Genomic DNA, 26,479 nt, shown 5'->3' with positions numbered 1-26,479 from the left:
AGCAATTTAGCAACACATTACTTCCTAGATAAGCCCCTTAAATGTAATATTTGTAGATATGAAAATAACTTCCAGGTGTACCCTCATTAGTATGTATGTATGTAGCCCTAGGTTGGCAATATCTGTAATGCAAAGAACATTACTCTGGTTATATATTCTAACTTTAGCTGTTGAAAACTAAAGTAGGTTGTACATGTTATAGTAAGGCTATAATATATATGTGTTACTCACTTCAGCAAATTCACTGATAGCTCCTAAACCAAGCAAGCACCATCTCTCTTAGCAGAACATCTGTTTTAACTATGCCTCCTTTTTGGCCCAATACCAAGCATATGACCGACACCAGACTTAGGCTTAGAAATGGGCATCCTGCCATTGATTGTTTAGTGGATAAATGTCACTTTCCCAAATATTCACAGTATTCATGCAAATGCACTTAACTTTTTGCAGCTTTCTTTGGAAGGTCAATCATGAGGTGCTGATGAGCCATGACTTGACTTCCCATCTCTTTATTTTTTGTTTGAAAAGACTACAGCCAGAGGACCCTCCAAACTGGATCAGGACAGCAGTACAGGGGAATTTCATCCTTTCTCCTTATACTTCTCTATGTAAATTTTCTCTGTGTTGCCTCATTGGAGAAATCTTAGAAACTTCTTCTTTGGCGATCACTCATAGCCGAGTAAGATTGTCTTCCATAAACACGGTTTTAATAATGAGTCTGTAAGTGACTGTGGAGGCCAATTCTGGATCCACACGTCCTTCCACAGTGGGGGACATTGGTTTCCGGGCAGGAGTTGATCACGGTATGGATTTGCCAAGCGTGCCTTCTTCTTAGCACATTTCTTCCTTGTATCCTGAGTTCGAGTGTCTCAAAGCCCATGACACCTTTGGTAAAGGCTGTTCTCCAACCGGAGCGCTCACAGGCCAGTGTTTCCCAGTTGTCAGTGTTTATACTACATTTTTTTTTAGATTTGCCTTGAGACAGTACTTAAGGATTCCTGGGCCCTAAGCTGTCTCCAGTCAGTTTTAAATGCAGATGCAATAGTGGCCAGCAACACAAATAGTTATCAGATCAAACAAAACAAGTTCCTCTTTAAATGCCATCTCAAACTGAAAGCTCTTTGTGACTCTAACACTACGTTGTCACACTTCTCAGGAAAAGCAAACTGCAAATAAGATAACTCCTGTGATCTTGGAAACTTAAGCAGAAGCCATGAGTGTTCAGAATACCTCTTGAGGCTATAAACTCAAAACAGGTACCTGAAAGTGTTCTTTGTTTTATTTTTCAGCAGTAAAGTGACTATGCTGCAATATGGCAAAAGTCACAGCAAACCATTCCCTTGATTAAATGCTTGATGTGAACACACAAGAGGATTAACCATATTGCCAAAGATAAAATGGATGGTTAATGGCTAACATTCTTTACCAGAAGGTTATTTTCATTAGTTTATTGTGGAAAAAAATATAGAAACACCAACACTCATAACATTCAATAATGGGGGGGATACATTACATTTTAAACTCTTATTACAGACTGGAGAAACCTGTGATAATTACCAATGACAAATATTTGCTCTTATATTATACTTCTGAAACTATGCCATGGCAACAGACCATTTGCCATACAGAAGCAAAGGCAGGGATTTATGTCATTAATGGACCTGGTTCTTCTACTACTTCAAAGTATTTTTTTGTATATAAATTTTATTTCCCATCTCTTCCCCCAACACAATGGCTTGGATTCTAAGTTGCTCTTCCATTTGCACAAGGGGTGGTGATTTCTACTGGCTTTCCCTTCCATGTGTAATCCCAAACAGCATATCCCACACCATTTCCAAAGGTTCCACAGGAATGGATTTCCAGTGAACGTGGGGTGCTATAGTGGGAAGTGGGGAGCAGGAAAGCCCTGTTCCATTAATGGAACTGTTCTATTCAAAGAGAGGAAGTGAGGATTCAAGCCAAAGTACATAATCAAGAAGAGAGATCAACAACATCTGAACTTGGAACAAGTGAGTTGTGGATCTCACCTACCATTGGTGTCAAACACTTCTGATGAAGAGCACAAATGACACACAGGCCTGGGTACATGTCTTACTCATAGTATATCAGAATGGGATGAGGAATGTGTGTGTGCGTAAATTGTTGGGCATACATACACTGACAAGCTGCTGCCAACAGCCATTTTCTCACATATGAACAAGCATTACAACCTATATATGGAAATTGCTCTATTTCCTGCACAGATATGATCCTGGTAATTTGGCAATATATGAAGCAGTAATAAGAATCATGAGCTGGTCATAAGCACCAACGCATGTTAGATGACAAACTGTCAATAAGCATCATTGTATCATTGTTCAGCAATACAGTTAGCAAAGACAAGTAGTAATTTGCAAAGTATTAGCCTAGTGAAAACTTCATTTTTAAAAACACGGCATTGACAACTGAACAGTAAGGTATTGGAATTGGAAGTTTACATTAACAGTGTGTATGTATTAATATTACTCAGAACTGTCAGAACTTGCTTCTGTTACAAACAAGCATGATAAATTATTACAGCTTTTCCAGGCTTGTTTTGCTTGGCGTCATTTTCAGCAACAGAAAGCTAGCATTAAGGCAGGATGTTCAAAGAGGTGAGTAAGGGCCCAAAAATATTGCATAACCTTAGTTAATTAGTTTCTCCAAGGTACATTTCTCATTCAAACATTCTCTATTTCTTTTAAGTCCCATGGAATTTGACGTGTTGATTATAATACTTTTTTTCTTCTCAGTCCTCACTATTTAGGAAGTGAAACTCAAACAGAAATGAGAAAAAAATGTTACAACATTGAGTGTATGCACTATGACCCTTCCCCAATACCTCTCAATTACAAAGGGAGATTGAAGTGGGTCTATAACAATAAAATTTAGACTATAAACAGTGCCATTTGTGAGAATAAATAGCATTACAAAGTAGATTTCGCACTGACCAATGAGCCTAGTGGGCTTGTAAAGTCACTATCTAAGAACATTTATATATATATATACAAATTATTCTGGTTCTTCTTCTATCCCAAAACATAAGAAATTAAAAAGAAAAAGATACTTCTGATAAACAAATCCAAAGTAACGAAATACTTTCTTACAATTCTACAGTTCCCCTCTCATTTTTTATTTTTTGCCATGAAGTTTCTGAGTAGTTTAGGAAAGCCCATCTTCTTGGTCAATTATTTCAGTTTTGCTGGAGAACACATCAGCTAACATATGTTTTGGTATCTCAGACCCCCTGACTTTTAATGTGTAGCAGGCATTCTCCACTTTGGCCAAACTCTGTTTCAAGGTATAGAGTTTTTTAGAAACTTCATATGGTCCAGTGTTGCCAATATAGGAAAAGCCATCATAGATCTGGCGCAGGAACTGGCTCAGCTCAAATGGGGTATCTATGTCCCCATTGCCAACACTGTTAATGCACATCCGCATCAGCTCTCCAGTCAGATCAGCCACTCCCAGGAGGTAATCTACAGGAGTCACCTTCAGGCTTGAAGTGTTATGTTGCTTGTTGTGACAATCAGAAGATGGCTAGCAACAAAACAGAATACAATGGATAATTTAGAAACCAGTGAAATTGCAACTTGTTAAAGATAATTCAGAGAAACAACTAGTTATATAAAAATAATTCTGGAAAGAACATGGTCTTTCTTTTGAACCAGTCAACACATGGATATGGTTAATGTATGTCTCCCGTTATTTATTTGCAGTTAGGCAGGTATTAATCCCTATGTTGTGCCCAATTATTAACAGCTTAACCATAATGTGGTTCTCTACTATTTTCCCCAACAGGTGTCCTGTGTCTTCAATAATAACATGGCTTCATCTTCAGGCCAGGAAAAGCATCACCTACTACATTTTTGCCTGTCATGCAGCATTTAAGTTACAGAGTTGCCTCCACTCAACAGCCGGCAACTCTACCTATTCTACATTCAGATACTTGGGTTGTTTGAGTTCTTCTTAAATGATACTATTATACTTATATCATTCCCTCACATGGAGCTCTCAGTAGTTTCCCATCCAAATTAGATAATCCACTTTCTTTTATTTTTTTGTTTGTGGACAACAATGTATTCATTTGCAGTGCATGTACATCTACTGAGTGTGCATGCAAATGTTTGCTTTAAGGTCTACAATTCCTCTAACCAACAAAAACGTATTTTACAGATTCCCACTCGCTACCATGACGAAAACTGAGGCACAAATGGTCCAAGAGGATCAATTTGCTGATTAAAGAGGACGGCCAATGTTACTTAGGCAGGTGCAATGCAAATGCCTTGGGTGGTATCCAGCAAAGTTTACTCAGAGTAGACAATTAAAATTAGCAGGCTAACTTAATAGTGTTCATTAAGTTCAGTGGGACTAACCTGAGTGAAACTTTGTTGAATACCACACTTCGTCAGTTTCGAGCAAAAAAACACACAAACCCATTCAAGTTCCAGGAATCCTGGCAATTCAAAGGATTGAAAAGATATTTAATAGAACCAACAGTCTCCAGCCTTGACACATGGGATAGAGATATGCCCCTTCTAGTCACAAATCCTACAGCACACAGACAGCTACCAAATGTAGATGGGCCTTCACAAAAAACACCGTGAACATTTAGTTGGCATTAAACCCCAGAGGTGAAGGGGTTTGTGAAGAAGTGCAAAAAGAAAGTGAGAGAATACTTGGTTTAAGAAAAGAAATGATGGTGCCGCTTCACACACCAGGAAACAGTGCACTGAGGGTTTCCAGTAGCAACAATTTACTGAAGCTTATTTCAAGGCTCATAATTTGGGGTGAGTAACATTGTAACACCAACAGAAATGATGGAATGAGAGCCTGAGCCTGCTTTGCTGTGTGTGCTCAGCCCAGAAAATACCAAAATTTACTTCTTGCATAAATTGTGCAACTGCATACCTGCATTTATTTGTTTTGCATAATTCATTCTGTTTCTGTTTGTCATAGGGCTAAAAGGGAAAGAGGAAGGCCTTGAAACCTCTAGGGAGTTTACAAGGAAAAAACAAATTTCATGAAGCTAAAGCCATGCTGTTTCAGACTTAAATAATAGGAATTTCCTAATATGCGAGTAAGGGATTGTATCCAAGAGTTATAGCAGGCATCCCCAAATTTGGCCCTCCAGATGTTTTGGGACTACAATTCCCATCACCCCTGACCACTGGTCCTGTTAGCTAGGGATGATGGGAGTTGTAGTCCCAAAACATCTGGAGGGCCGAGTTTGGGGGTGCCTAGTTATATGTAACCCTAGAAAAGCGTCTTTCTAGGGGGACTGTGGGCCTCAAAAATGCTGTGATTGTGGCAACTGCTGAAAATTGGGGGAGGCAGTTTACATGAGTAGAGATCCTACTCTACAAGCTGTTTCTGCCCAATTATCTCTAATTCCTTCCTCCTGCAACCCAGGTCTTAACTGAAGGTCCACTGGCTGCCAGAAAAGGGCTTTTCAGGGGGTTGTAGTAGGCAGGATAGGGTGGGAAAGGCTCACTGCACTGTACAGTAAATTATGGATACAGCCCTATGTGTTTACTATAAATAGCCAATGCTTCATTTCCACTAATCATAATGTTCTAATTTAAACCACAGTTTCTGAATATTCCCTACTATATTTTATTTGGAAGGATGGGTATAATATACGAAAATAATTGGGGTTTCCTGTTATTTTTGTGGTCCTAAAGTAACGAATTATCAACTTTTGTACGTTACTATACTGAGCTGCAAGTATCTGGAGTCTTATTTTTCAGAAGACACCTGGACCTACAAAAAGTAAAACATTTGACTTCTGTCTAAATACTCTCCATGAGTCATCTGTAATAGCAAAACTGGGTACGCCACTCGTTCTTGTAGGAGTCATGTAATTTCCCATGTCAACAGCTCAAACTGTACAAACATTATGATGTATGGTTAGAGTTAAGCATAACCAAGATGTTAAAACATCAGGGTCTGAGATGACTCGGCGTGCTTATCTTTCACCTATGACTCAGTTCCAGCTTTTCAAAGACAGTATACAGCTACTTGCTGCAAACAAGTAAGACATTATGCAGCTACTTGCTCAGGCTGTAAAGCTATATTTTTAATGCAAGTCCTCATGAATCAGAATCAGTTCTAATTCATGTATCTTAAATGTAGGTATAATATATTGGGGACCTGCAAAATTTACTGGAATTTCCTTTGAAAATGTGTAACTTAAAAGACTATTTCATGGCATTTCCAAAAGATGAGAATAAGTGAAAGTGCTGGAAAACATTAAGATACCTTCCCTTAAGAACAGCCTTGCTAGAGCAGACCAATGGGCCTTCTAGTTCACCATCCTGCTTCCCTGCAGCAGCCAACTGCTCTGGGGTAACAAATTGCTATTTTTAAAGATGAAAGTTGCAATAATCTGAAGGCTTAACAGCCGCCTAGGCCAACTTCCATGTTGTAGGATTGTAGGGACTGAATTGTTCATCAGTAATTTTCCAATAATTTCATTAGCTTGGGGGGGTGGAGAGAGAGAGGGAGAGAGAGAGAGAGAGAGAGAGGAAAAAACCCTCCAAGATTACATATTAAAATACACTAAATAAGATAGAAATGCCAAGTAATGGACCGTTTCTGTTAAACACAATGGATTTTAGCTCATTAGAAAGCCAACAAGCATTTTACTACCTTTGCTTCTTCCTCTTTATCTTCTTCTGAAAATATCAGTTGCCTATTGATCTCCTCTATACTAACTAATGACCGAGTTTTGATAAAATACTGGAATGAGACAGCTTCCACATATTCCTGAAGACCTGGTTAAAGTGGGGGAAAATAAAACAAATGACATTTCACCCATAATTATTATGAAAATTATTTCAGTAATATTCTAAGGGTTCCTACAAAGAGTGTGTCAATTATGCAGCCAAGAACAGAAATGTGGATGAACATTTCATAAATAAAAAAGCACAAAGGGATCCATATCTTACACTGAAATATTATTGTCCCTGTACAGCAAACTGAAGATTCATCATAGCACCATGCATGCTGCAACTCCTATCTGCAATTTACAAGTTGCAGTGGGGATTATTCATATCACTTGTGCCAGGTTTAAATGTGTAGGATCAGGCCCTAAAATTACTATGATGTGGTTAACTGTGTTCTGGATTGTAGTACAGTCGTACCTTGGTTCTCGAACATAATTCATTCTGGAAGTCCGTTCGACTTCCAAAAACGTTCGAAAACTAAGGTGCAGCTTCCAATTGGCTGCAGGAGCTTCTTGCACTCAATCAGAAGCCGCGGAAGCCGCGTCAGACATTTGGCTTCCAAAAAACGTTCGCAAAGTGGAAAACTCATTTCTGAGTTTGTGGCATTCAGGAGCCAAAACATACAAGCACCAAGGCGTTTGAGAACCAAGGTACAACTGTATTTGTCTATAAATAATTATGCTGCTTATAACCGTGGGGATTCATGTTTTTGTTACAACTGCTTGGCACACTTTGACAACGATAAATGTATAAAATATTGTACAACACATCAGTAAGTCTGTTTCTTCCACTAGTTAATCAATTTGATTATTTCATGTTCTCAGACTGAACCTCCACCAGACTGTTTCCTTCTGAAAGCTGCTATACACCTCTTCTACTGCAGGCTTCTTTGCCATTTTAATGACATTTTCTGTCCTTTGTAACTGTGGCATGGTTTTTCTTCAAATTCTTGAAGACTCAAAGAGAATTTGTTGCTTTCTACTCACAAGGCAAAATGTAGATGATTTTAAAACTTTATTCTCAGTTAATGACATGAATTCCTTGACTAGCCAGGTGTATATCTAGCAAACAACAAAAACTCTATGCTTCATGAAAGTAGAAGAATACACACACCCTTTATATACAGTGGTACCTCTGGTTACGTACTTAATTTGTTCCGGAGGTCCGTTCTTAACCTGAAACTGTTCTTAACCTGAAGCACCACTTTAGCTAATGGGACCTCCCGCTGCTGCTGCGCCGCCGGAGCGCGATTTCTGTTCTCATCCTGAAGCAAAGTTCTTAACCCGAGGTACTATTTCTGCGTTAGCGGAGTCTGTAACCTGAAGCGTATGTAACTTGAAGCGTATGTAACCCGAGGTACCACTGTACTGGCGTGTTTGGAAAATGCATTACCACAGCATTTAATAGTGGAGATGACTGAAAAACAGGCTGTAGTAAATCTTTTGAAATGCCTTCATCCCTTTTGGACTTAACAGACTATTTTACTTAGAACAGGGCAGAGAAGAAACAACCTCAAGTTCAGGATCTCATGAATAACTGAGGGCAATAAATATTGGGCAGCTACCAGCAGTAAACCTCATCAGTGAATTTCTCTTCAAAGCAATGCCTTGGAAATAGCTACATTTTGGGGCAAGGCACCTGAAAGATGAATGATCCTGTCACTTGCAAACTCCCAGTGTCCCTATACGTCACTCAGTTGCAGATTACATCATTCTCATTGCCCTCTCCTTCTACATTCAGCACCTCTTTACTATTGCCAAAGTTGCCACCCTCTTTTCTCACAAACTCTAGTTGACACATTAAACCAAAAAGGCAGTTTGACTGTGGGTCAGGAGCTGTATATGGCTGAGCTAAAGTACTCACTATTTTTAGTGATATCAAAACGGGTTTCGTCTTGACCATTTTTCAGTAGTGGGACCACAACATACACTCACTTTACATATATGATTGCAACCTGTGGGAAAAATAAATAAAGGGAGAACCAGGGAAACCCACTGGTGGCCCCTCTCCATTTACTTATTTTTTCCCTACCCATGCACCCAACAGCTTTTCCTTACTTACCGGGTCCTGGGAAGGTCTCGGCAGGGTCCTGGGAAGCTCCCAGAGACCTTGTGCCTCCTTCTGGATAGGTTACAGGAGGGCTCTCGGAGTGGCCAAGGGCCCTTGTGCAACCTTCCCAGAGTCCAATAAGCAGGACCCCCCCCCCCTTTCAGAAATGTTTGCCTATTCATCTCACACTCTGAAACGAATGGCCTTGTTTGGATATAACATTACAAGAACAAGCCCCAGTTCCTTGCTGGCATGCCTGCAAGGAGGAGGAGATCAAAAGCTTTTGCTATACAAAGGTACCTTGGTTCTCAAACGCCTTGGTTCCCAAATGCCGAAAACCCAGAAGTGTTCCGTTTTTTTTATCTTTATCGGAAGCCGAACATCCGATGCAGCTGTCAGCTATTGTTTTCGGGGCGCCTGCACCAATCAGAAGCTGCCCCTTGGTTTTTGAACATTTCAGAAGTCAAACAGGCTTCCAGAATGGATTGTTTGGCACTTTTGTTTTTGCTATTTTGCATTTTTGTTTTTGAGGCTTTTTTGGTTAATTTGTTTTTGTGACTGTGTGGAACCCATTTCAGCTACTGATTGATTGACTGTGTGACTGTGGAAATGGATAAAAGCCCCCCATCCAAACAATGGTAAGAAATGCAGGTAAGAAAAAATAATTATTTTTATTTTTATCATCTACAATACTGTCTTATTTATTTATAGTAGAGTACATTGATTACTGCTTTCATTTTATGGCTCAATGGCCTCATTAGAGAGTAAAATTCATGTTAAATTGCTGTTTTAGGGGTTGCTTTTAAAAGTCTGGAAAGGATTAATCCGTTCTGCATTACTTTCTATGGGAAAGCATGCCTTGGTTTTGGAACCAACTTCCGGAATGGTTTAAGTTTGAGAACCAAGGTACCACTGTATTTTCAACTAATTGTGGTTTAGCACACAGTCTGAAACAATCCAACTGCCTTATGAAGCTCTGGGCAATCCCCCCACCCAAAAAACTGAACAACTCTGGGCCATCTCCCCCCATTTTCTTAATTTGGAGTCCCCAAAAATAGGAGGAGTCGTATACATGGGGGCGTGTTATACATGGAAAAATACGGTATCTTCATTGAGTCCTTCAAAATAAAGTCAGGATACTAACTAACAGCTGTTCTAGACTTACCCTAATGACTACTGAACTATGTTTTCCTCATTATAATCAAATAAACTAGACATGAAATACGTGCCTTTTAGAAGTCCTCCACAAAAAGCAGCTTGAAAATGACATTTAGAATGACCTAAGACCTTGACATAAGGTGTTTTTAATAAGCAGGTAAAAGGATGTTTAAATATATTATATTGTAACTTAATGGAAGGACATCCGCTACTTTCAGCAAATAATCCCAACGGTGAAAAAAAATCCATCCCATTTCACTATTCCATCCAACAATACCTTCCTCCTCCTGCTCTCAGTTTTGGGTCGTTTCCAAGAAAAGGATTACTTAAGGATCATGCTGCCAGTAAGAGAATAGTTTATAAGGCTGCCTTTGTGTAGTTTGTTTTCCCTAAGTGAACATTGGGAAGGCCAATTAAAAATCCATGATTGCATCTGCCAGCACTTCCTCAGATATTAAAACAGACTAAAAGAATAGTAAAGAAATGTTGACATTCTGTCTCAAAAGTGAGAACTTTCAAGAGCCATCTGGTCACCGGTTCAAGTAGATGGTACTCCTATAGTCTTCTATGCCTCTTTTCTGTTCTCTCAAATAGCTTTTTTAATTCTACTCTATATACATATTACAAAAGTGCAGGGTTCTTAATGCTTCCAACAGCTTATCCATGATAAAGATGACAAGGAGCAACCAGCAAGGACAACTTTTCTTGATTAGGACAGTGTATTTTTTCAAAGACTTCCCTCCAAAATTAATCTGCATTCAGTTTTCTCAATAATGAAATACAGCATTCACATATGATTGAAAATAGACAAATTAAACTTGTCCATTTTGGGAAGAACACGACAACATAGGAAGCTGCTTATGCTAGTCAGACCATTAGTATATTTAGCTCAGTATGTTTACAATGACTTTCAGCAACCCTCCAGGGTTTTAGACCCAAGGAGTTTTCCCCAGCCCTACCTAGAGGTGCTGGGAAATCATTCTGCATGGAAAGCAAATGATCTACTACTGAACTATGGCCCTTCCCCAAACAATGAAACAGTTGGAGCAGGAAGTATAGGAAACCCAGTATATATCACATGACTCTGCTAACTTATCTAGGACCTTCACAGGGTGACAAGAACTTTAGCAGAAATATGTACCAAAAAGGAGGCCCTAAGAGTCCTACAAACAAGTCCCAGAATAAGGATCCAATATTTAAAATCTGGCAAAGTTGTTTCCCCCCACTTACCCTGTACAATTTACTCCCTTGATCTCATTGCAATTACACAGCTTACCTGAACAAATGCCACGTTTCAAAGTAGATTAAAGCTAGTGCTTTAAAGATAGATAGATATACAGATTGTTAATTTTAGTTATATTAAGTGTTCCTTTAAAGTAATGCTTTATGTTTCAAATATCACAGCTGCTAGAAATCCAGTGCAAAAAAGACACTGGTTAGATCATGCTCCTGAGCAGCATAGGTCTCAACTAAATTGCAAAAGTATGTTTAATTTATTATAGAGATGCTTGCATGTATGCTAGCTTGCTCAATATCTCACTACTTGACCCAAAGAAAATGAAGTAGATCTGATGGCGGTCCATTAAAAGATTATTTAGTACTTTAAAAGCAATGATGTCAGAATGACCAAAACCCCAAATAATTTGAGAGAAGCAAATTGGAATCTACCAAGATAGCCCACCTGTAACATAACAAGGGAAAATGCACAACTATCCCAGAACAAAGCTAACTGATACAGGGGGAAATTACTTTTAAGTAATCTGTGTAGAAGTCCTTAATAATGATGACATTAGTTTCTTCAGTAGTCCAATCAGGAAACTGCATTTCCACATTTGGAATCTTATCTCTGTTGTCAAAAACAGCAAGGAGAAGAGCTTATTTCAATTTTTCGCTACATCCTGTTTCTTTGTTATTCAGCGGTCTTAATTTTACACAGCAATGGACCTTTTCAAGGAATTCTCCCTCTTCATGAATTTAAGATCTTTTATTCCCCAGTGAGCCTGGGAAATAATTTGTAATTTACATCGTATCACTTATTACATAACTAGTTATTTCTGGGTTACTGCTGCACTGTATGCATACTGCTATGAAAACCTGCATACAATATACAGTCTTGTTTTTGTTGTAGTTACTTTACAGCAGGGGCAATAATTTTTTTCTGTTGAGGGCCACATTCCCTAAGGAATCTGTCAGAGTGGGTGGGGTCATCAATTTATTTCTCTCTCTATCACTCACCCCCCCCCCTTTCTCACATTTCCTCCCCAACCAAAAAAGGAGGCTGCAAGGAGATAGGTAGAGATCTAAGCTGATTACTTGCAGAGGGCTTTTGAAAACACAGGTCACACATGGTCCTAGGACTGAGGGTTGCCCACTCCATAGTATAGCTCCTAGAAATCAGTATAAATTTGAAGTCTAGGAAACAAATATTTGCCTGGTTATTTCAAACATATGTGAAGCTTCAGTCTACCTCACTTCTGCAGCTCTCACACATTCTCTCTCCTAGTTTTGCCTTCTCTTACTCATACCCGATGGCATCTCCTCTTCCCCATGTTCTTTTAGAACTAGGGTGGCAAACTCAAGAGTTTGTTTCAAGTGGCCTGGCAACTCTCCAAAAGTCCTCTTGCCCTAAACTTACATTGCAAAGCTCTCTTCTCTTATAGCACTCAGGAAACAGGAAGAAGAGCCCCTTCCTTCTAGGAGAGGGTTTCTTGTCCTCCTAGCTCAGTTCTAGGACGTGGAAGAAACCACTTTTTCTGCTCTTCTGATAAATCAGAAACCCCTCTGCTCCCATTCCTCAGCTGATCATCAGAAGAGCAAGAGGATTGTCTGAGTGTGTGTTTATATGTGTATTCAAGTGTGTATTGGCAAGTTTAGCCATGCCCTTCACTGGCATGCAACCCTTGGAGGGCTGGGCCAACCCTCAATGCAGCCCTCAAGCCAAAAAAGTTTGCAATCTCTGTTCTAGAGCATTTCCACTTTCATACTCATTACTCCTATCCTAGATTTTTTTGCCTACTTTGTCTTAATAATTGTTTAGCTCAATCACTGCAGCCCTGCTGACTGCTTAGTATCTTAGTGACAGGCAGGCAGTTTAACCAGATAACTGGCAAGGCCTTCATCACTGGGTTCACCACAACATCCCTTTCTGAACTACGTCATAGATAGGTGCCATTCTCATTGACAGAGTGAGCCAAGGGGAGGAGGGATGAGTAATGGAAGTAAATATACCTACAAGGGATGAGTCTCGTCTTTGCTCACCAACAATTTCTCAGTTATTAACATAGCCCTACTCATAGCCATGAGTCTTTTCATGCATTATCTATTCCACTGTGCAGCTTATCGTACATTAAGAAAGTTTTGGTTACAACAGATCTAGTTTGAATGCAGGACATTGAATTTAATGTCTTTCTTTATTTTTATTTGTATGCCATCCCGAAACAAAGCTATCTGCATGTCTTACAATAAATAAGTAAAAGCTATAGAAATGAATAAAAATGTAAAATCATTAACATAACACAAAATTCACTACACCCCAAAATTAAAAACATATATTTTTAAAAAGAGGCCCAGAAGTCACAGTACAATTGAAACAAGGAAGGCATTTATTGCTATTTTACACCTGGAAGCCAGCATCAATTTTCTGCTTTCCTAACACTTCTTTAATACATATTATTCATTCTGTCAAAAAGGGATGCTTTGAATATGCTATAAACTAGGAGACAGGGATTCTATAGTACAAGTGCTTTGACTTCAAAAGTTATCACAAAATAACACTATTCCTAACCATATGCATGAGTAGCTCTCTGTATTGTTGTTTTAAACTAGTTATTTCAGTATCTCTCTGTTTGCTTGTATAGTCATCCCTTGGGACAATCTGTACCGTTAAGAAACGTGTAGAAAACAGGCATCCTTTTTGTTATTGTTCAATTATTAGTACTACACTCAGCGTTTGAGCTCATACAAGTATCCTTTGGGGAAATGCTCTGCGTGCCATTAGCACTATTCTTAATGAGGGAAAGCAGAAAACTTCTTTTAGTGCTCTGCCAGAATTGTTTTATCTTTAAGTCAAAAGAACAACGGCTTGGAGTAACCCCAAAAAAAGCATTTCATAACTACAAATGGCAAACAATACTCCCAAGGATCATATGTCTATTTATAGATTTACAATTATTACACCAAATACATGCACATCCCCCAGCAGGTTTGTTTGTTTAAATGGAGCCGCTACTGTAACTCAATAAAATAAAAATTAATTTAAACATTTTCCACAGGAAGGCTGATTGGGCCCCCTGGAACTATTTTAAAGAGATGTATAAGGGAAGAAAAAGAATAGGATATTTCATGTCTGGTTTTAGGCCGATGGACAACATTTGTAGGAAGTCAAATGTTAATTGTACAGACTGGGTTTTTTAGATATAAATATTGGGTTTCTTTTTTACTTAGTAGAACACTAATGCCATGCTTGTCAATATATTCAATTTATGTTTTTGCATACGGATTTTTGAACTGAGTAAGGCAGGCATAGGCAAACTCAGCCCTCCAGATGTTTTGGGACTACAATTCCCATCATCCATGATAACTGGTCGTGTTAGCTAGGGATGATGAGAGCTGTAGTCCCAAAACATCTGGAGGGCCGAGTTTGCCTATGCCTGGAGTAAGGAATAGAACGCAGTACTAAAATGACGGAGAGAAAACATTTTGCTATTATAAAAAGTGAATGTTTACATTCTGATACTATAATTGTCTTATTGTATTTATATCTCACATAACAATAATGACAGAACTGTGCCACTGATTTTATCTCCAAAGCATATATAAATCCTTAGGATATCATTAATTTCTCAGAAGGAGAACCTGGGATGAGATTGGCATTATTTATCTATAGCTTCTTAATGTTCTCTGGCAGATCCTTCCTTGATTTAGTTCCAAGTCTTTGAATGAGAAGGGGAAACAGCTGTTGCATACAGAAAGCAAATGCAGCCTATTTGGTAATTATACTTTGGTAAGAGTAGCAGCAAAATATTTCTCCTCAGCTAGGCATCCAGGCAATAAGCATAAATTTCTGCCATTCACTTCTTCATGATCAAATGTCTTCACAAACTTAGTCCTTGCTATTGCTTCATCCTCTTTCTTTTTGCTCTTGCTAGTACAGTGGTACCTCAGGTTAAGAACTTAATTCGTTCTGGAGGTCCGTTCTTAACCTGAAACTGTTCTTAACCTGATACACCACTTTAGCTAATGGGGCCTCCCACTGCCACCGCAGCACGATTTCTGTTCTCATCCTGAAACAAAGTTCTTAACCCGAAGGACTATTTCTGGGTTAGCGGAGTCTGTAACCTGAAGTGTCTGTAACCCGAGGTACCACTGTATTATGTTAAGGCTAAGCCACATTTTCAGGTGCCATTTCTCAGCTTCTTTCATTTTACCTTGCTGCTTCATATGCTTGGGGCAATCTTTCACTATTGATCCAACCGGTTTCTTTTAATATTTAAGAAGATACTGAAAACCCATCTATTTATTCATGCTTCTCATTCATGGTCCCTTCTTATACCTACTGACAATTGGCACAGTAACTCTTTCATCTGAATTCACTTTCTCTTATATCTTAATTTATTAGACTGTAAGTCTTGAAGTGCAGTCATATCTCTTAATTTTTGAATGGTGCTGTTGTATAAGTAAAATTATGATGACACAATAATTCACCTGCAGTTGGTCTGAGTGTGTTGAATGGATTGCTCTGTCCCCAGTTTTTCTATTTTGAGATTTACCCATTACCCACCTGGACCAAGTTGTGATAAAACTTTACAGCTATTTTACATTCAAACTGACTTGAAAGCCAGAGTCCAAGATGGAGGTCTCAGTTTCTTAGATGTGACATGTTGTTTTGAAATATGTGTATAATCATATGATTTATTAATTCTTGCATATCTTGGCTGATAAGAAGAGAAACTGATGGGTATTACTGAAGCTTCCCAAGGGAACAGAAAAACGCCAATGCTTAAGGAGGGACCATGAATGAGAAGCATGAATAAATAGATGGGTTTTCAGTATCTTCTTAAATATTAAAATTAACCAGTTGGATCAATAGTGAAAGATTGCCCTAAGCATATGAAGCAGCAAGGTAAAACTAATCCTCAGCATTGGTGTTTTTGAGAACTAACACTTTCTTGTCCCCTAACATCTATTTCTTGAGGAAGGCAATTAAATAGGTTGTTGCTCTGCTACTCTAGGACTCTATGTACAATGCAAACTTCCATGTTCCTGGTTCCTGGGGTGGATGATCTTCATCTGGAGCTTGACAAGGAAGTGTTTTCTATTTGACCTCTCAGTAGGTTCCAGTATAGAAAAATAACCAACTTCTATAGGATCACTTAAATATCCTTGTGAAGATTCCAGGTATTGTATTACAATGGTTATAATCTTCTTTATCTGAACATTCACAAAGAGTAATAGTGGGAAATGACTCTTCTCCTTCTGAAGATGATCCTGAGGGATGCCTTAGATTTCCATTACAGTGGTACCTCGGGTTAAATACTTAATTCGTTCTTGAGGTCCGTTCTTAACCTGAAACTGTTCTTAACTTGAAGCACCACTTTAGCTAATGGGGCCTCCTGCTGCCAGAGCACGATTTCTGTTCTCATCCTGAAGCAAAGTTCCTAACCCGAGGTACGATTTCTGGGTTAGCGGAGTCTGTAATCTGAAGCGTCTGTAACCTGAAGCGTATGTAACCCGAGGTACCACTGTATTTATATTTAGTATTTAACATCTTCCTAAGGCCAGTGGAAGAAATTGTGTGAAGGTTTACAGTTAAGTGTCATCAATATACACATGGCAACCAACTACACCTTTATTCACCAATCAAGCAACAACAATATTGGTACTTTACTGATGCTTGGGTGACCAACTGGGTTAGTATTGGTTGAACACCTATAAATCTAGAGTCTACAAAAATAAAAATACAAAACTAATCTTGAATACACAAAATGTGTGCATGTTCAGGGTTTTTTTTTCATTCATTTGCACTTCAGACATCCCTCCCACTAGAACCCCCAAGCATGTTCACATAAAACTCTTATACACATGCAAATTCCTCTTCTGAATCAGCCAATGTTGGCAACCACCCAGAAAAAGAAAGCATTATTGATCCAACTGAACTTGTTACAAATTACACAGAAAAAGTTCCCCTTGAATTCTGTGTATCTTTTCTTAGTCTCGCAATGAACTTATAAATCCAGATATTCCAATACAGGGGTGGGGTGTGTGCCCCTGTGGAAAACCTTCTAGGAGCCACATGCCAGAGATGGGCGTGGCCTGAGAGAAAAGTGGCCAGAGCAACAAATGTGAATCTTAGCTTTATACAGTAGACTACATTCCAGCCATGCAAAGGTCAAGGTTTCCATGCACACACGCCTCCCTCCATGCAGGCAAGCAAGAGACATCATCATAGTTCAAGATCACATTCCAGTCAAGCAAAAGTACTAGAGGCAGGCACAAAGTAGGGCCAGTGAGAGGGGCAGCCTGGTGAGAAGGGGCACAGCCTAGGAAGGGGTGTGGTCCAGAGAAACTTCCGAAGGCCAGTTATAGAGGCCTGAAGTTCCACATCTGATCCTTGGGCCTGAGGTATCCCAATCCTCTTCTAACATAAGCCATTCCGAACAGACCCAATGTTCACATGTCAGGTGATGAAATAAAAACAGACCCAACTAATTCAGTACCTTATTTCTTATACAGTACATACCTGGAGAGATTGCTCTGTGAAACTGATACATATCTTCTCCCATCAATTCTTGCGCTACTTGTTTTATCTTCTGTCTCACGAGATCTAATTTGGTCTCAGATTCCATTAATATTTCCTCCCCATTAGGAGCACTGTCAACACAAAATGAATTATCACGCGGTAATACTGTATCTGCAGCAAAGAGGCAAAGGGTATAATGTGCTCAATTAAGCTTAATCCTCTGCCATCAGAAAAAAACTGAATGAATCCATCCAGTATCAGAAATACAATAACAAGAGATGTCACAAAATTCCTTCTATTCCTGAAGTTCAGCAGCAGATGACATCCCTTATGAAGCAGAAACAGCAATATCCATACACAAGAGGAAAGGAACCTCAGGGTACCCCAAGGTTTGCAGAAGTACAAAAGAAAGGGAAAAAAGAAAAAACCGTATAGGGGAGGGAATAAGCCATTGCAGACTATTCATGCCCAGTGGCCACAAAGACTAACTAACTGGCACAAAACACAGGGTGGGGAGGCTACTGGGGAGGACAGCATAGCTGGCCGACTGCAGCAGTAAACAGAAGTACATTTTTCCTAGTTCTCAATTGTAACATAAATAATTGTAACAAATTACAAATTCTTTGTATATTGCAGCATAATTTTTGTGGACTGGAACCAGCTGACATTTCAGCAAACTCAGCTGACGGATGTGGAGTTTTGTTTTTTTAAAGAAATAGAAGATCTGTTATTACAACTCAATGAGAAACATCAACCAATATGGTGAAGTATCAGATATTCACACAAGCTCTTATTCATCTACACTTCTCAACACTATCATCCATGCCGCTGCATCAGCTGTGATTACTAGTACAGCAATGTGGCCAAATAACTGATGCTCACTTCCACTATAATCAACTCATTGTCTAACAACTCTAAGCTAGTCCAGGCAGTGCTGTTAAAGCTGTCAACAACTACTGTTATTCATAAAAGCACTGCCACAAGACAGACTAGGATGATAGAAAAATAAAAAGCTTTATCAAGGCCAGATGTGGAGAACCTGAGGCCCTCCAGATGTTGCTGGACTACAACTTCAACCACTCCTGGTCACTTGCTACCCTTGCAGGGACTGTTGGGAACTGAAACTTGGAGGCTTCTCACTCCTGATCTAGGCAAAGCCTGCTGTAACATGTAATCAGATAACCTCTTTATGTAACAGATTCTCATAAACCATTTTCTACCATGCTTACTCTTTGATATGTTTACTTGAAGGATCACAAATGGCCCTAAGGAGGCACAGTAGAGAAGAAAAATATTTTGCAGTCCATTGAATGTCCTCAGGGATGGGACCAGCCTAATCCCCTTAGGGAGAGAATTCTGTAATTGGGGCACTGCCACAGAAAAGGCCCTACTCCAGGCTCCCAACAGCCAAACCTCTTTTGGTGGTGGGACCTTAAAAGGATTACCAAACAGTGTTGCACAAATGCAGCTAGATAAAACATATGCCTCTGCAGTACTGACAGTCAGCACAATGGGAATCTGCCTTTAGCTTTTCTTTAAAGATATACCGGGATAATGCAGGCCCTAGGCTCTCTCTTTTTCATTTGATTTGATTGTCCCCGGACTTGCAGTACAAATTAGTTTCCCACTTGGTTTTGTTACAATGAGCTAGCAAAATAAAGCAAGTTTGTGGAAAGTTACAGTGCATGTTTAAACAGAGCAATGATATTAGATGTTCAACACTGCAAGACAGTAGGCACTAGAAAATAGACTCCTGAATTTTTAACAGTGGCATATTTAATGGGTCCCACTTTCCACACTCCTGGGCAAAAAGGCACACATGTCCCAACTCCAACTTTTACACAGATGTTAAATAAACAGCAACCCTTTCCTCATTTGTATCTAGTTATCCTACAGAGCAAGCATCAAGAACATTAAAAAGCTACATTAATTACTCACCTGGTAATCCTATGCAGTAAGAATATGACCCTTTTACTTTCAATAGTTATATCACGACTAAGTTTCACAAGCCTCTCATATTTATCATGTTTTGTATCAAGTTCCACCTGGAATGCTAAAGAGAACAAAAGGCAGAGAAGCACGTCAGTCAAGCGTATGTTGAAAATATCACAAAGGAGCATCCACCAGCAAGCCAGAAAAAGTAGCAACATTTCTAATAGGTAAATATTTAGGTGTGAGCTAGTTACACAGAATAGCATTCACGTTAGTATTCAAACTAAGCTTGGAAATCTTCTGTGGAACCAATAATAACTAAGAGCTTAACTCTTGTCTTTGACAGAGCAAACTATTTTACCAATATTGATTTCATTGGACTCGTATCAATTCTGACACACATTTTTTTTTTAAAAAATCATGGATGCAAATCAGCTGCTTCTTTTCTCAGTGCAGTTTCTCAAGTGTGTGGAAGTGAGTGTTCAGCATGAATCAGACAATACACAGGAAGAGTTTGAAGCCATATCTACAATCACAATAGCAATTTTTACAGCTACCAACTGAAAAAATACATTCAGACTGTTTCCACTAGAGCCCTTAAGAGCTCAATACTGTACATAGAGGAAATGCAATAAGGCAGCCAGTTTGCATGTGCAAACCAGTCTACAGGCCTTTAAGCAATGGCTTACCTTTGAAGGACATAGTCATAGCTGAAGGAGGATTAATGCTGTCTTTTTCTTCTCTCCGATGACCATGAGGGAAATTGTCATGCTTTCTTTTTCTGAACTCACCTGTTCCTAGGAATATGAAAGAAAAGAAATGAGAGATAAACATAATCAAATTGTAATATCAAGAAACAAAGGTTCACAAATTTTGGCTTGTCAAAAGTTATGCTCGCCATCAACCTTGCCCTGAAGTGTTGATCACAAGAGCTAGCTTCTGGGGCAAAGTAATGTCAAAGCCTAATAGAACTCTAGATGCAACCTTCTTCCCAGCTCTAGGTAGACAGTTTGAGAGCTCATTCTTGTACTTTAAAAAACAACAACTGTTATGTGTACTGCCAACACTAAACTTTGCACTTCAGTTCATTAGTTTGCATACAATGTTAAATTCAGGCTACTGATCTGAAAAAGATGGGTCTCATGGTATTTTTTTAGATGTGAACATAATCAAGAATTACTGAGTACCTCAAACAAGCCAATGGTTCTTAACAATACAAGGTTTTGTTTTAATTATCAATATAGCAGCAAATAGGTGCCTAGTACTTTTTACTGAAATATTGATTTTCTGATCTCTTATTTCAATAATATATCCTACACATATCTCTCAGCAATTAAATCTCACTAAACTCAATGGGATTTATTTCCCAATATCGGGCCTAGGACTGAACTGTAGCCAGTAGTTTTCAAAACCACACCAGTGCAAGTAGATAAATAGGTACCGCTGTGGTGGGAAGGTAAACTGTTTCTGTGCGTTCTGGCTTTCGTCAGTGTTCTCTTGTGCCAGAAGTGGTTCAGTCATGCTGGCCACATGACCCAGAAAGCTGTCTGTGGACAAACGTCAGCTTCCTCGGCCTGAAGCAAGATGAGCGTCGCAACCCCATTGTCGCCTTTGACTGGACTTAACCATCCAGGGGTCGTTTACCTTTACCATAACTCCTTAAGTCCCAGGCCAGTGCCTGTAGCACAATTTCCTTTCCTTTTCCTACAGAAAAACAGAGCTGGACCCTGGCTTTGGCAACAGCTGCACTGCTGTTATCATTTTCAACACACCACCAGTTTGGCATGTAGTCTACCACTAGCTTAGCAAAATATAATGAATGAGCAACTAGCAAGTCTGCACTTTTTAGAAGTGCAATATAGGCATTCCTATATATATTCCTAAAGTAGTAAACACTCCAAAGGTAATGGGTAATGCTCATCCAACTAGCATATGATTGGATAACGTAGGCATAACCTCAAGTAACCTGGAGGGTTGCACAGGGTCACAAAAGAACATTCAAGTGTGAACTTGTACTGTCACAAAACAGCACGGGCAACTATGCTCCTTGACGCAGTGAAGCTGCCACCTTTTCTTGCAGGATTCTTAGACCATACTTGTAACCGCTACTCGTTACTTGGTTTTTTGCTTCTCCCTCACCACCTTTTCTGCGCTGGGTCTTGCATTTCTGCCTCTCAACCAGCTGTCACAGGTGCAAGAGCCTTTCCAAAAGGGGCGATGCTGGAAGACGGGGAGGGGGGAGAGGAAGAGAAAGGGAGACTATCCGAACACAACAAGGTCCTGCCTCCACAAGCGGTTAAGAGCGTCGGCCTGTTACTGGGGGCCGCGGGCGCTCCAAGCCCCCACTTGGCCATAAAGCTCAACGGGCGCCGGGCGACCACCGCCTCGCAGCCAAGCTCCTCGGGGGAAAGGCGGGATAGGAATGGAATAATACACTGGCATTTGGGGGCTAAATGGGCGAAGGGAAGAGGAATAAGGAAAACGGGAGCGAAAGGTCAAAATAAGCTGACTGGGGCGCGGGGCAGGCGCGGGTCGAGGGCCGCCTGAGCCTCTCTCGACGAGGGAGGCCCGTCCCTCTTTCCCCCTCAGCCCGCCGCTGCCGGCACCTTCTCTGCCGCTCATGTCGCCCGCGCTCGCGCCCCGGGAGGCCTCCGCTCCGCCCCTATCGAACTCTGAGGGCGCCACGCGCAGCAACCGCAACGGACGCCGCAGCTCCCACTTGAGGGCGGGTCGCTCGGCCGCCGCTCCGTTTCCTCAGTTGGCCAAGACCTTCCCGCTCTCTTCTCACCGCCCTCCTTTTCCTCCCCCCCCCCACCGCCGCCTTCTTTCGGCGTCCTCCTCAAATTCCTGACAGCAGAGTTTAATTTCATGGAGCGCCGAGCCCGCCGCGTCTTCGGCATCGTCTCCCACCGCCTCAGAGCAGAGGGTGGGAGCCGGCCTAGACGCCGCCATATCTTTAACTATTTTTCCGGATAAGGGAAAAGACTTTCCGAAGCAGGCATTCGATGAGGAGCCACATCCCGCGCGCTCTGCAGCCGCTTCAAGCCCTCTGGCCGAGCAAGGCATTGTGGGGAATGTAGTTTTCGTGATAAAGGTGGCGAAGGGGCCTCTCTGAGCCATAGAGGTAAGAAAACTTAAAGGCGGGAAGCGAGAGTTCCTCCTAGCCCCTCTTCGTAAAAACTGCAGAGGCTTGTGGCAACCTTGAAGACCAACAAATCTGTTGATTTCATGATTACGACGTCAGATGTACGGAGCCAATCCCGCTTTATATAGCTCCGGCAAACGAGGCCAAGCTTTTCCCATGAAAACATCATTTGCATCTTAGAATGTCCCGGGATGTGCAGGAATTCCGCATCAGGGGTTCCTGTATAGACAAATCAGCACGGGAAGCGTTCCTTGAAGTCTGAAGGAACAACTGGGAACGCAGTTACACCAACGCATTGCATCCTAGACACTGCTGCTTAGAATCCCATACAAGCCATCACAGGGCTCACCCACACCAAAGCATCACAGATACCCTTGTGGGGTTTTGGGGAGGCAGATGAGGTACAGTGGTACCTCGGGTTACATACACTTCAGGTTACATACGCTTCAGGTTACAGACTCCACTAACCCAGAAATAGTACCTCGGGTTAAGAACTTTGCTTCAGAATGAGAACAGAAATCGTGCTCCAGCGGCGCAGTGGCAGCGGGAGGCCCCATTAGCTAAAGTGGTGCTTCAGGTTAAGAACAGTTTCAGGTTAAGTACGGACCTCCGGAACAAATTAAGTACTTAACCTGAGGTACCACTGTAGTTGACTAGTGCCTGCTGCTGCACCATTACTGAGGGAGCACAGACTGACGGCATGCTCAAGTCGAGCAATTCTTTCTTTAATTCCTATGAATGTTATTAAAGTTGGTAAATGTTCTAATCATAATGGCTATAAAAATTCATAGGCACACTTACTTCAAACTAAACATAAGTAGAATTCGGTTGCAATAGTTGACAATTAGCCAGCAATTTTTAAAAGTGTGTCTGGCTGTTAACCAGAAGGTTGGTGGCTCAAGCTCACCCAGGGATGGCTGTGGGAAGGATTTCTGTGTTGGATTAGATGACCCATGAAGTTGCTTCCAACTCTATGATTCTATGACTTTTATGACATGCTGTCTAAGAAAATACCTGAATAACCCTAGGCTATGTTTCACCTAGCATTGCTGCCAGACTTCAGGCAGACATACTTTCTGGCCCTCCTCCTTGAAATCTTTTAAGGGAGTTGAGTGAGTTTCCTACCAGAACCCCCCTCCCTGGCATTGTGTTTCTATTATTGTGACTAGAGTTAGGGGAGAAATTAGATTCAGTTCACATTTCAAAAGGCAAACCTACCTAATTCACACTTTCCAAAATAATACACGGACCAATACACAGTCATCCTTCAAAATTTGCACTTAACTTAATTTTACAGTGTGGTTCTCCAACCAGTAATGTGTACATAAATGCATGTACTAATGTGCACATATAAATATGTCATATTTGGGAACATTAGGGTAATTGCTTTATATTAGGCAAAATTAAATACAATGTTGTGTATATCAGGAGAAATTCATACTAAAATGCTGATGAATTGTCATGAAAAAAATCACAAACTGATGTGGAAATGTGGAGAACTTAAAATAGGAAAAATAAGAAATGGAGATACCAGAATTAACAGATTCACCCATTCCTAATTGTGACTTGCTACTTCCAAGTTCTCCTCTTACTAGGGATACTATTATTAGCTGTAGGAATGAGAGGTGGAGGCAGAGAATACACAGTTCTTCACCCTGTTTGTCCTCCTCATCTTGTTCTCTTACACTCTGTTGGCTGGCTCTGACCTGAAATGATTCCCTACCCAGGAAAAGTGTCAATAGGGGAGAAGCAGCTTAACTTTGTCTACTGGAGAAGGGTGTTTCAGATCAAGTTGTAAATCCCATGTAGGCTTGCACTGACCAGGAAACAGCCTGGTCTACTCCTGTGCCTATAGCAGCAACTTACCAGCAGAAATCAGCAGGTGAATAAGTATGCACAGGATTGCAGTAATTTTGTCCATAAGCAACCCACGGGTAGTCAAAAGAAAATTAAAAAAAGTTGTTGCACACAATAAAATGACAAGATTTCACATTCCAACTCACAATAATAAATTCCATGGCTTTAAATAAATGTACATTCTTTGACTCTTTTCTTTTAATCATACGTTAATTTCATCATTTAGCCACTTTTTGTGTTTTTTAGCATAATTCCAGCTAAGGCTTTAATTTTATTTCTAAGAATGTACTAGGTTTCTCTGGCAGTTCTTCCTGGAAATACAAAACAAAAATGGTTCAGGTAGCTAAATTTATGGCTGACAGAATAAATGGTATATTGTAAAGCAGTGTTACTGAATATCTCAAGGGTGAGGAGCCTTCCATTCTTAGTCAATCTTTCACTGGCCACACGCTAGTGGTGAGCAAGACCAGAGATAAAGGTAGATGAAGCATTAAATGTGAATTTTACCTTTGTACAGTAAGCTAGTTTCTACACACACTTATACATCCCTCTCTAGCCTCCATCCAGGCAAGCAATCAGCTTTTTCAGAGTGTAGGGAGTCCAGGGATACATTCCAGGGATACAGTCCAGTCAGGTAAAAAAAATACTCAAGGATAATGCAAAAGGAGGCTGGTGAGGGGTGTGGTGTACAGAAAGCCCAGAGGGCTGCATTTGGCTGCCAGACCTGGAGGTTCCTCTTCCCTGAGATCTATCTATCTATCTATTAGCCCTGATAGCTAAGTGGGTCTTCCATGTTTAAAGGCAATCTAAACACCTGATGTTAAAAACAGTTATTGGGTGTTCTGTTCAGCCAGAACTCTGTATGCTAGCTCCAAAGCTGTGTATGTATTTTGGCTTCGCTCTGAGCTATGAGGAAGTTGTGGTGAGCAGGAAAAGTCCCTGTGTGTGTGAGTCAGTGATGATCCCAGCACATGCCAATCACAAGGAAGAAGTTGCATCCTGCCCTAGTTAAATGCAAGCTCCAGTGCCACTTTTAGTTTAAGCAACATCCATAATTCAGCAAACGATCTCCCATTAGGAATAAAATTATCATCCAGAAAGCATACCCGCTCTAATAAAATGAAATAATTCCCTAGCCTGTCGTGAGAAGACCAAGCCCATTCGTTTTCAGCAGGCTGAGGGTGCATTACTAATAGATTATGTATTGTCAAGGCAATAATATAAAATTCACATCTCTTAAGAACTTCCAAACCCTTCCTCTTTGATCATTAGGGCTTTCAGGACAAAATAAAATAAGGCTACTGAAATGAGGCAGATGACTTGGGTCCCATGGGTAAGGGGAGATGGCAAACATCTCTAGGGGTTTATGGGGATCCTGAATGCTGCTGGAAACCCAGCAGGAAGTCACAACTGGTTTGACTATGCTGCTGCAATGGTCCCCTTTTCTTATCACAAGACAGGTCCTATTTGTGCTCCAACTTTTATGATTTCCACTATCTGCTGTATTTTCCCAATCTCAATCTAATCTGGTTATCACAAGACAGGAGAGCTACTATATTGCACATAACTTTTTCCCTTTCTTTGTTCTTTCACTTTCTCCATAGCAAGGGCTGTGTTTTGAAAGACTCTGTGTCACAGTTCCCCGAAGCGAGCAAGTCCAACATGCAGAATGCTGTGGAAATATGTTGAAAGGTTTATTCTTAATGATTTATCTTTTAATCCCCAGACCTCCTCTGCACACATTCCAACTAACCTACAGTGAATTCTGGGGTGTTTTCTAAAGATACTAGGTACCAGGAGATGTGCTAATGACACCGAAGTGCGAGTGCATACAAAATCCAGCCCTTCTTCTTC

General features: G+C 40.4%; 1 protein-coding gene across 5 annotated transcripts; it reads right to left on the bottom strand.

Moving 5' to 3' along the window:
- Positions 1-1,433: 1,433 nt before the first annotated feature.
- On the bottom strand, positions 1,434-22,946 carry TSNAX (translin associated factor X). 5 transcript variants are annotated; one of them, XM_080997799.1, is made up of 6 exons: positions 22,230-22,946; positions 20,313-20,420; positions 19,630-19,744; positions 17,692-17,822; positions 6,670-6,794; positions 1,434-3,558 (listed from the first exon to the last, which is right to left on the bottom strand). In XM_080997799.1, the coding sequence occupies exons 1-6, from the start codon at positions 22,243-22,245 to the stop codon at positions 3,181-3,183; spliced, it is 873 nt and encodes a 290-aa protein (XP_080853925.1). In that variant the 5' UTR covers positions 22,246-22,946; the 3' UTR covers positions 1,434-3,180. The 5 variants fall into 5 exon arrangements, with proteins under 5 accessions (XP_080853925.1, XP_080853926.1, XP_080853927.1 ...); XM_080997800.1 differs by lacking the exon at positions 22,230-22,946 and adding an exon at positions 21,692-22,223; XM_080997801.1 differs by lacking the exon at positions 22,230-22,946 and adding an exon at positions 21,763-22,223.
- Positions 22,947-26,479: the final 3,533 nt, after the last annotated feature.

Source organism: Podarcis pityusensis, assembly GCF_964106645.2.
Source record: "Podarcis pityusensis genome assembly, chromosome: 3".
Taxonomy (NCBI): Eukaryota; Metazoa; Chordata; class Lepidosauria; order Squamata; family Lacertidae; genus Podarcis; species Podarcis pityusensis.
The sequence above is the reverse complement of the archived record's forward strand: the minus strand, read 5'-3'. Positions and strand labels throughout refer to the sequence as shown.

Bases quoted from the DNA above. Each gene is read 5' to 3' on its own strand.
- TSNAX (XM_080997799.1), bottom strand. The intron at 19,745-20,312 runs GTAAGCCATTGC...TGTTCTCTTTAG, and splicing joins TATGACTATGTCCTTCAAAG to CATTCCAGGTGGAACTTGAT. The intron at 6,795-17,691 runs GTATGTACTGTA...CACTTTAACCAG, and splicing joins TCACAGAGCAATCTCTCCAG to GTCTTCAGGAATATGTGGAA.